General features: G+C 35.4%; 1 protein-coding gene across 1 annotated transcript; it reads left to right on the top strand.

The window, feature by feature from the left end:
- The first annotated feature begins 5478 nt into the window (after window positions 1-5478).
- LOC127092595 (thioredoxin Y1, chloroplastic) lies at window positions 5479-13791 on the top strand. The gene is made up of 5 exons (XM_051031486.1): window positions 5479-5808; window positions 12462-12550; window positions 12694-12871; window positions 13294-13364; window positions 13512-13791. The coding sequence occupies exons 1-4, from the start codon at window positions 5641-5643 to the stop codon at window positions 13357-13359; spliced, it is 501 nt and encodes a 166-aa protein (XP_050887443.1). The 5' UTR covers window positions 5479-5640; the 3' UTR covers window positions 13360-13364; window positions 13512-13791.
- Window positions 13792-14823: the final 1032 nt, after the last annotated feature.

Consider the following 14823-nt stretch of genomic DNA (forward strand, 5'->3'; position numbering starts at 1 on the left):
TGAGTCTAGGAACTCAACATCGGTCTGCTGATATGTTTCACTTAGCCAATTTGGTATCCGTCAAAACTTTGGATGCTTCGTGAGATTTTCAAATACGTGATCCTTCAAATACTCAGCAGCACGAGAGCCGCCATGACCGTCAAATATTCCAAATAAGCTCACTAAACGGCGGCCAATGGTTGATGTCTTAACATCATAGAAATCTTCCATGGTCACTCTCTTCAACTTTTATTTTCGATTTTGCTTTGCTATCTGTTTTTGATTGGTAGTTGAGAGAAAATATAAGTGATGATGTTATGGTTTTCTTTTCGCTGTTGTTGGCAGGAATGAGGTTTTGGCCAGGTGACATGGTGGACCGGGAACAAAGGAATTGGCTGTAGTTTCCAAGAGCAAACTCTTACGATGTTGGTGCAGTTGGTAGCATTTTAAACATATCTTGTTTTACTGCAGGAACATATGTCGAAGTGAGTGCGAAAACCAAAATTCAGGTGCATTACTTTGTCAAATTCACAATGTATGTGCCATGTTTGATCATGACTTGGTTGATGCCGCTGTGATTTCACTATGGCTTTGTTGCAGGGTATCGACGGCATGATGCGTCACATGTATGTGTTGTGAGGTTACCGTCACGGTTATTCTTCCGGCAGGGTCACGGCTTATCTGAGAAGTTTGAACACTTTCTTGTTGTTGCAATGGCATTGATAGTGGAATAGATGAAAGTGGTGCATTAGGAACATGTGGCCATCGGGCTTGCACCGACATCTCAGTAGAGTGCTGGAAAGGAGAAACATCATACATAGCCACTGGAGATGCCATTGGCAGAAGTGGTGAACCAGGAGCAAGATGTTGAGTTTGAGAAAGCATGCTAGCAGGAAAATGTGAGATCATCTGGCCTGAAGAATTCTGTGCATTTGGTAAAGCAGGCCACAACGAAATTGGCGGTGTCTCATTTTTTTCTTGATTATTATGTTGTAAAATGATCAATGGTATTTGGAATTCTTTTGAAGATATGCTCTACTGTAAACCTTGCAGTAGTTTTCACTTCAAATTCATTATGTATTTGTCTAATAATAACATGCTCCGAAGTAGACATTGAAGGTGTTTTCGAAACATTTTTATGAACTTGATTAAACAACCAAGATAACAAATACCCAATCAATACTCCCACAACTCCAATACTTAATGAGACAAGTATTGCTTTGCTTGTTGTTCCTTTATGTTTCTATGGTTGACACGGTGAAATATTCCCCGCTAGAGCTTCACTGCCGTAGAAATTGTAACTATGCTGATCTTGTTTCTCCTCATTTGATGAACGGTTTCTAGCACACAAAACAACCTTTGTTGTTTTTTTTTTTGTCTCAAACAGCTAGGTAGTTCACCTTTCAAAAGATTTGAAGACAAATTCACAAACTGAAGTTCTTGTAAGCAAATTTCCTTCATGCATAATCAACAATCATCGCATTCCAACATGTGGTATCCAACTTATCAGGAACCAACTCAAGCAATTCTCTAGCCCTTTTTAGGCTTTTTCTAAATGAATGACTTCGTGGGAAATCATTAAACATGAATGAATAGAAAATCTCAATATGACATGAAGAAAATATGAATGCAAATTTTGAAAAATGTGAAAAAAAGCGTAAAAACACGAAATAGTAAATATGAAGATGAATGAAGGATATGAATGTGAATGAAAAAAAGAATGCAAACCAATGATTGATGGAAAAATTTCAGGATCAAAATCGGGGTATGACAGTCAACATGTTAACCATTTTGTGGTTACTTTTGTCCATTTGCTGCCTCATCGACATAAGATATGTCGTATTCAAAATCGACGTCACTTGGGGAGCATAATTTAATCCTCCTAGTAGTCACGCTGTTTGACTAAGGTTATTGATTATTGAACCTGGGGAAGGATATGGGTTAGATGGTGGCACAATAACCATTGAGTGCATAATTTGATGCATTGGAGTGAAGGTTTGCCATCATCGTTGTTGGCATACCATATGGGTAATTTTTGTTGCCCATAGGGAGTGTGAAACTTGGAAAGAATGGCATTCTAGGGTCTCTCAAAGTTGGTCTTACGAAAATTGGGCTAAGTGGGAAACTCCTTGGTTGTGGAAGGGGAATAACCCATTGTGTCGGTGTCGATAAAACTGGTGTCGATGATGCCACGATAGTGGTTGTTCAAATAGGCTTTGAAACAATTTCCTATCCAACCGTCGATCCGACTGGTTGTTCTACTGCATTTTGGGGAATATTCTGTGAATTATAAGTAGTATTATCCGTAGGAGGACACATCATTTTAGGCAAAGCTTTTCCACTTTTTAAACACATACACTCATTTCATGCATGGAGAATAATTTGTAAAAGAAAAAACACAATACTTGTGAATTTAAAAATTTGACCACAATGTTCCACTGGGTGTGCCAATTTATTTACCCCTAATTTTGGTAAACAACCGCTAATCTCTTTAAAAAAATTTACTTGAAGGATCGACTTGTGAATCATAAGACATATGTGCATAAAAGCTTTAAAGGGTGTTTAACTGTTTGTTGTAAATGTAACATAAGTTCTAACTTTGAAAGAAATAAAGATTAAACTTGTAATAAGTAAGGGGATTTCAACAGGGTCAAAATCCTCGTAGAATTGAAGACAAAAACAAGTAAATTTCTGGGTAAGAATGTGAAGAACAAGAAATATGAGAAATTGCTTAAGTATACAAAGGATGGTATGAAAAATCATACATTTTTCTCACTAACTCATTTCTCGCTATCATTTGGATACTTTGAGTTTTATGGAGTATTTTTGTAATGATTTTCCACCCCCAATCCTAACATTAGAATCTCTATATATAGTAATACATAAATAACTATTTACAACAACTCTATTCCTAGAAATTAACACGTATCTAATTGCATGACTTCCATCTTTTTGGCTTGTCTTCACGTGTCTTTGTTGCATGGATAAGACTAACAGACAATTACATAATCTGATCACAACGCTTCACTTCAAAACTATCACTGTCGATCACGCATCCCTCATCGAATTCCTGAGACCAAAGACGAACTCTTGAGAACATATTTTGAGAAAATATTCTATGTACTCAACTTCAAGTACAACATGACTACTTCGACACCCTTGGATAAAGATTCTATTTGTCCAAACGCTATCATTCATCACCATTTTCTCAAGTGTTTTTCTGAATCCATTTTCTTAATGCTAAGTCCATGATGTCGAAATTCCATGCCAATAGAAGGTCACCATTAAGAAATGCATTATGGACATCCAACTGATGAATGGACCAAGATTTGGAGATAGCAATGGTGAGAATAGTACGAATCGTCACCGGTTTCACCACAAGACTGAATGTTTCATCACGATCCACACCTGCAATCTGAGACTTGCCATCACCTACAAGACAAGCTTTGTAACACTCAAAACAACCATTAGATTTCTTCTCGTGAAGAAAAATCCACATATAGCGAATAATATTAACATCACAAGGTCGTGGAAACAAATCCCACATATTATTTTTAATAGGAGCATTAAACTCTCCTAAGCCCTTTTTCTCGTAACCTCTTCTTTGTCAAATTCTATTTTTACGTACCAATCCCAAAACTCTCTACTGACTCATTTTTATTAGAAACCTAATTCTCCCTAATTAGGGATTCTCACCTTACCCTCACTTATTCACATATATATACCAAAATATCATTTTTGACTCTAATTTTATTTGAATAATAATAATCCTCTTTACTCTCAAATATTATTAATTCTATTATTTAGTTAAATAACTAGAACTATGCTCCAATCCAAAATATCATATAATAATACTAATCATCTAAACACCATCCAAATGAATATAAAAGTTGATTTAAACAATTAAATATACGCAAATTCAATTAAATAAATAAATTAGAAAAATAGAGTGTTACATCGACGACTGAATAGAACAGTAATAACCAAAACAAAAAACTAGTTAGTTGGGCGGCACAACAATGAGCGATACATGCGCGACAATGGGCTGCGTAAGGGAAGCCTGAGGACAGCGACTTGGTGTGAAGGAAAAATAGGTGGCGAATTTGTGTCATTGAAGGAAAGGTCATGTTAAAAAGAAAGATTGTAATACCATGAAAGAGATTAGAATGCAATATGTTGTTTCATATAATAAAATATATATATATATATATATATATATAATGATTAGATTCAATTTAAAGACAATGATTTAGAATAAAATAAAAAACTTACTTTTAAATAAGTTGACCCTCACAGACACACACACACATATATATATAATATATATATTATATATATATATATATATATTATTATATATATATATATATATATATATATATAATATATATATATATATATATATATATATATAATATATATAATAATAATAATAATAATAATAATAATAATGATATAATAATATAAATTTGTCAAACTATAAATATTGATAAACATAAATAAAAATAATTACAAATAATACATAGTTATGTTTAATGATAAATTATTGGACTACATAAAATTTGTTGGTCCCTATGAATTTAAGTTGGGCATCAATATTTTTAGTTGGGCATCGATAATAATTTAAATTTTAAATTTCCCCCACATTTTTTATTCTCACATTTTTTCATTTTCGTTTAAATTTTTCTCTCTTCATTTTCTTTTTCCTATTTTATTTTTTAAATATAAATAACATAATTTATTCTCTTTTTAATTTAATGAAGTAGACACATAATTTTTTTTTGAATTTTTAAAACACAAAATTTATATAAAATAAAAACATAATTATTTAATAATTATTATATATAAAAAATATTCATAATTATTGTTCATTTTAATTAATTTGAAATTAATATGTGTATCTAAATATATTTTATACTGTATCAAATTGGATAACACTTAAATAACCGTATATGCAATTAATTTTTCATCCACTAGGCCAATATGTAACCTTAGTTTAAATGCAAATTTTTTATTTTTAAATGTGACTTTTTTTCTTTCTTCATCTCACGAGTCTTGTTTTATAGGATTATTTAATACAATTGAATTTATACGATCATTGTTCATTTTACAATTAAATAACACATTATAATTTAACAAGTATTTTTAAAAACATTTTATAATATATCAAATTGAATATCACTCAATAAACGTGCACATCAGTAACTTTTTATTTCACGCAAAACAATATCTATTTTATTTTAATTAATAATTATTTTTAATTGAGGATAAATTTTTTATTTTAAAATCTGAAAAATTTCTTTTTTTTTCCTAATTTAAAAAAAAAGTTATTTATATATAATATATTTTATATTGTATTAAATAAATCTAACTTCACATAAGATTTGGTTAATTCTACCTTAAAAAAGACATGTTGAAAATGCATTAGATTATTTTTATTAATTAATTAAATTTAAATTTAAATAATATAAAAAAGCGGAGAAAGAGAAGAGATAGAGTGAATGTGAAAGTGAGAGCAAAACGTTATTAGCACACAAGTCCAGACCAATTCGTTTCCTTGGGATATTATTTATTAATTTCTCCGTCGAATTCCAAACAAATAGCCTTTTATTTTTCTGATTATCCAATCCATTCTGTTGCTCGCTCACATTTGACTTTACCATGGCGGTTTCAATTTCAGCCTCCTCCACCATAACCCTCTCTTCTTTGAACTCTTGCACTCGTGTGGGAGCTTCGTCTTCTTCGCTGCAACTCCAATTTCCTCTTCGAACTCGCTTTCTTCCAATTGGTACTCGCCGTCTCCCCGCTTCCTCCCGCCCTAGATTCCTGGTAACCAAATATCTTTTTTGTTTATTTATTTATTTATTGGAAGCTTGTTGTTGTTGGAGTATGGAGGCTATTCGGAAATTCTACTTGTTAATTTTCCGCAGAACTTTTTTTTGGCTAGCTTAGCTTTGTTTTGGAATCGTTTGCATCTGAATAAATCCAACTTGCTGATTCAGTTCCATTTGGATTGATTTTGCCAGATTTTTGGGCCGTTATGTTGAATATGATAATAACATCTTCATTCTTTCATTTTATCTCTTTACGAATATGATGATGCTTTGACCGGTTATTTCTTTCATTTCTGAATCATCTTTGTAGTATAGTATGGAGATGTGGACGGTAGTACCTCCATAGAATTTATTTTGAGTTATTTCATGAAATATGCATTTGTTTAGGTGTTTCCCAAAATTTATTAAATAAATAATTTATTACATGCTTGTTAGAAGTTGTAATTTGGAAGCTAGCATTCGAATGAGTTGAAGTAGTTAGTCGTTCAGTAGTCAGACATAATCAACTGAGTCGAATACAACATATAGTTGTGTCGAAATGTAACTTGTAATTTTGTACTTTATATTCCGTATGTTTTGGACTTTTGTTGATTCGTATAGTTTTTTTTGGACAATCACAATTTTACAATTCAATTTTCTCTCTTTTCTCTCTTTTCTTCTTCTCCCATCTTTTTTGAAATTTGTTCCAACAAATTGGTATCAACGAGTCCGGTTGCAACAAAACAACAACATCAACGCAATTTCCAGTGAATCTACCGGTTTTCAAAGGTGAGAACTATGAACAGTGGGCTGCGCAGATGAAAGTCATCTTCAGATTTCAAGATGTGTTTGAAATCGTGAATGATGGAGTACCGACATTGGAAGCGAATGCAGATGATGTTCAGCAAGCTGTGCACAAGGAATGAAGAAAGAAAGATGAAAAAGGTTTGTTCTTGATTCACCAGTGTGTGGATTCTAACGTGTTTGAGAAGATTATTGAAGAAAAAACGACAAAAGGAGCATGTGACAAGTTGAAGAGCTTGTACGGCGGAGATGAAAAGCTGAAAAGGATGAAGTTGCAGGTGTTGAGAAAGCAATTCGAGATGAGTCAAAGGAAGGAGGATGAATTAGTCCCAGAATATCTTTCATGTGTGGTGTTGTTAACGAACCGGATGAAGTCGTGTGGTGAATCAATCAACGATTTGTAAAAGATTGAGAAAGTGTTGAGATCTCTGACTGCAAAGTTTGATTACATTGTAGTGTCAATTGAATAGTCCAATAATCTAGTTGAGATGAAGTTAGAAGAACTTCAAGTCATGTTCAGAGGCTCATGAGATGAGGCTGAAGCAGAGGAACTTAGAAAGGGAGAAGGTGACTGAACATGCACTACAAACAAGATTCATCAAGAAATTGCTAATGATGAGAAGTCAAACAAGAACTCAAAGAATCACTATGATTCGATCAAGAAAGGCATGGACAACAAGTATTCTGGAAAGAAAGTTGACATGAAGGAGGTGCAGTGTTACAACTGTCAAGGATTTGTCCACTATGCTCGAGACTGTTGAAGAAAGAAGGAAGCACGAGTGAAAGATAGCGACGGAGTGTAGTATAAACATGATGAAGATAGTGATTTTGAGGATGTGTTACTCATGACCAATACTCAGTCGAACACTGGGCAAACCAACATGTGGTACCTGGATTCAGGATGCAGTAACCACATGACTAGTAATAAAGATTGGTTCACCAAACTAGATGAATCAGTTGAGAAAGTGATAAAGTTTGCAGATGGACACATCACATCAGGTGGAAAGGGAGACATCTCTGTTGTCAGAAAAGATGGTCGAAAAGCCAACATCACCGATGTGTTGTATGTACCTTCGATGACAAGTAATTTGATAAGCATAGGTCAATTACTTGCAAAAGTGTACAACATGGAGATAGAAAAGAATCATATGAAGGTGTATCATTGTGTTGGAAGGCTGATTCTGAAGGCACCATTGGCAGACAATAGGACGTTTAAAGTAGAGATCAACCCTGTTGATTACAAGTGTCTTGCTTCGATTGCAGAAGAAGACAAGAACTAGCTATGGCACCATAGGTATGGACATCTAAACTTCAGAAATTTAGGTATGCTCAACCAGAAGAAGATGGTGTATGACTTACCTCAGGTGAAAGAACCAAGGCAGATGTGTGAGGAATGTTGTAAAGCAAAGTAGGCTAGGAAAGCATTCAAGCATGACTTGCTAATGAGGTCGAAGAGAAAGCTAGAGTTAGTTCACTTTGATGTGTGTGGGCCTTTTGAAGTAAGGTCGAATGGAGCTAACTACTATTTTCTAACTTTCATAGATGAATTCACTAGATGTATGTGAATTTACCTTATTGAAAGAAAGAGTGAGGTATTCACACAATTCAAATTGCTTGTCGAAAAGCAAAATGAATGCAAGTTGAAGAAACTGAGAAGTGATGGTTGTGGTGAGTATACCTCTCGAGAATTTGCTAGATTTTGCAATGAGGAAGGTATAGAGCATGAAGTTATTGCATCCTATACATCTCAGCATAATGGCATAGTTGAGAGGAAGAATCGAAGTGTACTGAACATGACTAGGAAGAATTGAGCATTGAGCTTGGCCACTAGGCTTTGAATATGGCTAGAAGAATTCCCAGTAACAATAATGTCATCCACATAGACTAACATGAAGATAGTATATGTAGATGTGGTTAAAGTAAATAGTGAGGGATCACACTTGCTAGTAATGAAACCAAACTGATGTAATGCAGTAGAGAGCCTTTCAAACCAGGCCCTTGGTGCCTGTTTTAACCCATAAATAGCTTTGTTAAGCTTGCAAACCGGGTCAAAATCAGTTTGACAAACCTTGGGGTTTGTTGCATATAAACTTCCTCAGTCAAAATGTCATTTAAGAAGGCATTGTTGACATCAAGTTAAGTGATTTGCCACTGTCTGGATAGGGCTAAAGTTAAAACAATCCTGACTGTGACTGGTTTGACCACTGGTGAGAAAGTTTTCTGAAAATCAAAACCTTGAACTTGGTGAAACCCTTTGGCCACAAGTCTGACCTTGTATTTCAGAATAGAACCATCAGGATTTTGTTTGATTCTAAAGACCCATTTACATCCAATGACTCTTCTGTTTGGTGGGAGAGTGGTGAGGGTCCAGGTGTTGTTGGTTAAAAGAGCATCATGTTCAGCTTTCATGGCTTCAAGCCATTTGGGATGCTTGAGGGCTAGTTTGTAGGATGTTGGTCCAAGTTCAGTCAATAGAAGAGTGGGGATGGAGTCTAGGTTGGTCCAAGTTTAGTCAATAAAAGAGTGGGATGGAGTCTAGGTTGCACAATGCCATCTTTGGCCCTTGTGATCATAGGATGAGAATTTTGAGGACAAAGGTGAGGTGTCGGTGGTTGTTCTGCAGTAGAAGCAGATAATGAGTGGTTGGAGGATGCTTCTTCATTGTATTTGGTAAAGGAGCCACTTGAGTGGAAGTTGAAACCACCGGAGATTGATGTAAGAATGGACTATGAGCGGTAGTGGGTGAGTCTTGTTGAAGAGGAGTTGAAAGTGCCAAGTTATTGTGTTGTGGAGGATGAGGTTCAATATTTGGAGTTTGGAAAGATCCTGGAGAGAAAGATAAAGGAAATGAGACAGAAATCTGAGTAGGAGACGTGGAGGATGTTGGAAACTTGGGAAATAAGGATGAGTATGGAAACCTGATTTCATTGAAGATGACATCTTTAGAGATGTAGATCTTACCATCAGGGGCCATACACTTGTAACCCTTGTGGTGTGCAGAATTTTTAGTGTGATAGACAAATTTTTATGAGGGTTGTAGGGCCTGAGGTGTGTGGGCACATCCAAACACTTTTAGAAATGTGTAGTCAGGTTCAGATTGGTATAGAGTGCTGTAACGTGACTGCATAGCCAAGACAGTAGTTGGCATTGTATTGATCAGATAAGCTGCTGCTTGAAAAGCATGATCCCAGAATTTAAGAGTTAGGGATGCTTGAGCCAAAAGTGTGAGCCCTGTTTCTACTACATGTCTGTGCTTTCTTTCTACATAACCATTTTGATGATGGGTGTGAGGACATGTAAGTCTGTGTATAATACCTTGTGTGGCAAGTAATGAAGTGAGGGGTTGGAATTCACCTCCTCCATCAGTTTGAACTGTCTTGATCTGACAGTTAAATTGAGTTGTGACATATGCCATGAAGGTAGTGAATGTGGAGGTCACCTCAGATTTTTGTTTAAGTGTACTTTGTGAAAGCATCCACACATGTAAGTAAGTATTTGAAACCAGCAGTTGAAAGCATGGGTGCAGGACCCCAAACATCAGCAAATACAAGTTCAAATGGAGCATGATATTGAGTGTTAGAGTGAGTAGATGGTAACCTATGAACTTTACCCAAGCAGCAAACAGTGCAAAAATCTAATTTGGATTGATGAGGAATATGAATATTACATCTGGATAAAACAGTCTTGAGGACCTCATGATGAGGGTGCCCCAGGCTGTTGTCCCACTGAGCATACAGAGAAGGTCCTATAGCAGTGGTATTATGAATTGTACAGGAATTCAAAGTTGCTGAATGTAAATTGCCACTAGTGAGTGGGTGCACACAAGGTGATATACTAGAAGAGTAAGAGGGAGCCTTGAGATTGCCAAAGGAGTATAGTCCATCCTTCCCAAGGGATCCTTGTAACAACACTTCAGATGTAGCCTGGGATTTTACAAGACAGAGATCAGGGTGAAATTCAAAATACACTCGATTATGTCGTGCAAATTGACTCACTGATATAAGATTCTTGGTGATCTTAGGTACCAATAACAAGTTATTCAGTGTGAGTGTGACATGTGGTTTGTGTGCAGATGGAAAAGCAGTGTTACCAATTGAAGTGATAGACAGACCTTGACCATTACCAAGCATGACTTGGTCAGTTCCTGAGGTGGAAATGCTGTCAAGGAAGTGTTCTGCAGAGTTGGTATATGATGTGTGGCGCCTGAGTCTGCATACCACTGAGAATTTGCAGCTTGACTTGTGCCTGTGTCTGTACCTGCTAGATACGCTTGAGGTTGTCTACCAGCAAACGGAGAATTTGCAGGCCTAGGTATAAAACCAGATTGAGAAGGAGACATCCATTGTTGTGGCATCTGTGGTGATACACCTGCAGAGTACCATGGATTCTGAAAGTTGGATGTAGGTTGAGGTTGTATGACTGGATTACGCCACTGATTAGGTCCAGTAGGCGTAACATTCAGTCTGTAGTAGCAGACCTTAGCATCATGTCCAGTTTTAGCACAGATTTGACATTGCACTTTTGACCTACCACCATTACGACCACCACCTCTGGAGAATCGACTGCCGCGACCACCGCGATTGCCATCAAAGTGAGGTGGAGGATCCGAAACAGATAGTTGTGGTGTAGGATCAGAAACAATTGAAGTTGGCGAATCTTGAGCTTGAGGAATCATACCTTGCGTAAGATTGACAGAGGGTGAACCGTGAGATATCACACGTGTCGATCTATCTAAACACGCTTCATGAGAGAGAAGCATGGTTTCTGCGACGACGATCTCACATGGGATGATCGAAGCTAGGGCTTGATACTCCGGTGGCAATCCGTCGACGATCGTCTCAAGTTGATCTCGATGCGAAACTGGATCTCCAATCGATTCGAGAATGTCTATGATCTGTTGGATTCACCCTAAGTATTGTGCAATTGTTTGATCTCCTTTCTCCATGCTTCGCAGCTCATAACGCAGTTGACACGATTTCGCGTAGATCTGAGTTCTTTGGAACTGATCAATGGCTGTCCACACTTCATGCGCGTGTACGCACTTGACTACGCGTGGCAAGACCGGTTCTGACAGTGTGGTGAAAAGCCAGGTGAAGAGAAGAGAGTCTTCTTGATGCCATTGCAGATAAGCTGGATTTTCAGTATTGGAGGCACAATCAGCCTTTGAGAGATAGCGCGGAGGAATCACCAGATTAACCAGGTGACAGTGCAGTTTGTGAATTCAAATGATTCGTTCGACTTGTTGCTTCCATGAGAGGAAGTTGTGGTTGTCAAGTTTGATGCTGATTTGCTGTGCAAATGTTTTGAACGCATTCTTCAGTGATGAAGTTGCTGCGTTTTTCAGAGAAGAAGTAGTTTCACTCGCCGGAGAATTGTTTTCCGGTGACAGTAGTGATTCATCAGCGGCAGAAGGCATGGCTGTGATGGATCACAAGCTTATGATCATATTAGAGTTTGATAAAGAGAGCATGTTAGGGAATAATAGAGTTTTGCATTAACTGAATTCTCAACTGAATTATACAAGTGAGAGTCTTATTTATAAGGGACTCAGAGTTTGTTATAGATCTCAGTTCAGCATAACTGACTGAGATCTATTATCTAATCTACTGGCAGCTCAACATATTTCTAATACTGCTATATTACACTATAATAATCTAATAATAAATGCTTCCCTTATTTGATTCTTGTCTTGTGCCCTGCATCACCAGAATTTGTCAGTGTTTTAAATACCTTAAAACTAAGGCTTTAAGGATGATGAGCAGTGGCCAATCCATGCTTGCCCTCAAACCTGTTAAACTGAACTTTCTCGCTTCTGCAACAATCAATTGAGAACTGACCAGCATTTTTGGATTTTATGTTCTGTAGGTTCAAGCAAAGAAACAAACATTTTCCTCCTTTGATGATTTGCTTGCTAACTCTGAGAAGCCTGTATTTGTTGACTTCTATGCAACCTGGTAACTTTCTCCCTGTGTTTTCCATTTTCTTCTTATCTCTTCATTTCCCTTTAACTGGTCATATTTCATACTTAAACTGTTTGAACTTATAACTATTTATTTATATAGTTACATCTATTCAGTAACTCGATGCTGGTTTACAGGTGCGGTCCTTGTCAATTCATGGTTCCCGTACTCGAGGAAGTAAGCACGCGGCTTAGTGATCTGATACAAGTAGTTAAGATTGATACTGAGAAGTATCCCAGCATTGCTACTAAATACAAAATTGAGGCATTGCCAACTTTCATCATCTTTAAGGATGGAGAACCTTTTGATCGCTTTGTAAGTTGTGTTATATTTTCTTTCTGCTTCTTTTGCATTGACTTAAATTACATGACATGACATTTAATCTAAATCTAGCTGAATTTGATGCTTTTTATTTATAAAACTGTATTTGCATTAGCAGTGTTGCAAACTTGCAATGTTCTCGGATATTCTTTAATTTACTGAACCTCTAGTCTTCAATTTTGTTGAAACTTCAAGTATCATTTATAGATAGTTAGTTTCATCAGAAAGCTCGACACATGAAAAATTATGACGTGTAAGTCACAAACCATAATGGTACTGCATCTGATTGGTAACCCGGCATAAGAAATATGTGGAAAATAAACATGGATGTGTTGTATCTTTTGTTACTGAAATGCTTTCTTTCAACATCATATTTGAAAAAGTGAGAAATAAACATTTTTCTTCATGATTGTCAGGAGGGAGCATTAACCGCGGATAAGCTAATTGAACGCATAGAAACCAGTCTCAAAGTTAAGCAATAACGCTGGTAAGTCTTCATTGTTACACTACTAGTTAAGTGCCATTTTATTTGAAAAATATACTTGTTTTAGGATATCTATATGAGACTAGTAAAACTCTCCAAAAATCCTTGCCCTCTAAATTACCTTGCTACTTTTTTTTTTGTTTTTTTCAGTTAAAATGATGATATGTAAGTTTGTCTATTGGCGTGGTGGATGATATACATGATTGGATAAGAGGATCAAACTGCTGCTTCAACTTCATTCAGACATTTTTCTGTATTTATCACATTTTTTATGCCAAGATCCAGGCCAAGGAAAATTAGATCGTTTAATTAGCAGTAGCTTAGCAATTTAAAAAAATTCACAAGTAAACTTGGTTAGTTTGCGTGTTCTTCAATATTTGTTTTCCTTCATCGAATTCATGAATGTCTTAATTAATTAGTTTTTTTTTAATAATTAGTTTTTTTAATTTATAAAATCTTAAAAACATTTAAATGAATTAATTTATAATGTAAATATTCCTCTTTTTTTACTTCTAGATTTTGCCACATATTGCAAACGCTCTTCCTTTCAAACCCCTTCTTCCCCTAACAATCCTAAAGACATCCAAATCTTTATCTCCTTAAGCTTTTCTAACTTCATAAATCTTTATTCTTCACTAACTCAATCAACATACATAATCATTATTCAAGTCCATGGCTGCTAAACAACAAGGTCAACAAAATCAACACCCACGATAACAAGTTCAAAATCTTTCTACCTTGGTTTTTGTAGTAGCAACTTTGTTGAGAGGCTTTTTCCATCTGATAAGTAAATAGAAGAAAACAAAGATTCCAAGAACATTAGATGATGATTTTCCTCCTTCTACGGTTCACCTTGCTGCTGTCCTTGAATATCTCGTGGCTGAGGAATTTGTTGTTCAAGATTCATCATTTTTGTGTTTTTATTTGAATTGATTTATATAGATATTTTTTTTCTTCAAAATAACCATCTTTCTCATCTTAATTTTCAAACTAACCATCCTTTTCAACTATATACAAAAATAACCATGTTTAAATAAAAAAGTCCCATTAAAAATAAGCAATAAATTAATTGATGCCTATGTATGGACTCTATATACATGTGTCAGTTCTATTGATCTCTATGTGCATTTTCTATAGCATGTGCCAATTGGTATGATGATAATGTATATTCATTTTTATTTTAATGCATGTTCTTTGTTGCAATTTTTTTTAAATATTGGTGGTTTGATATATATAATTGGAAAAGATGATTATTTTAGAATTTAAGTAAGGAAATGTAGTTATTTAAAAAAATCTAACTTTATATATGTTTTATAGGTTTAGTTTTTGTATGTTTGTTTGTGTAATTGTTGGTTATTTAATTCCGTATTTTATTTATTGGTATAAATGAAAAATGGTTTTTAATATTTTAATGAGAAAAAGGGTGATGCACTAACCGTGTAAATTTATTTTATACTGTCAA

Source organism: Lathyrus oleraceus, chromosome 6, assembly GCF_024323335.1.
Source record: "Lathyrus oleraceus cultivar Zhongwan6 chromosome 6, CAAS_Psat_ZW6_1.0, whole genome shotgun sequence".
Taxonomy (NCBI): domain Eukaryota; kingdom Viridiplantae; phylum Streptophyta; class Magnoliopsida; order Fabales; family Fabaceae; genus Lathyrus; species Lathyrus oleraceus.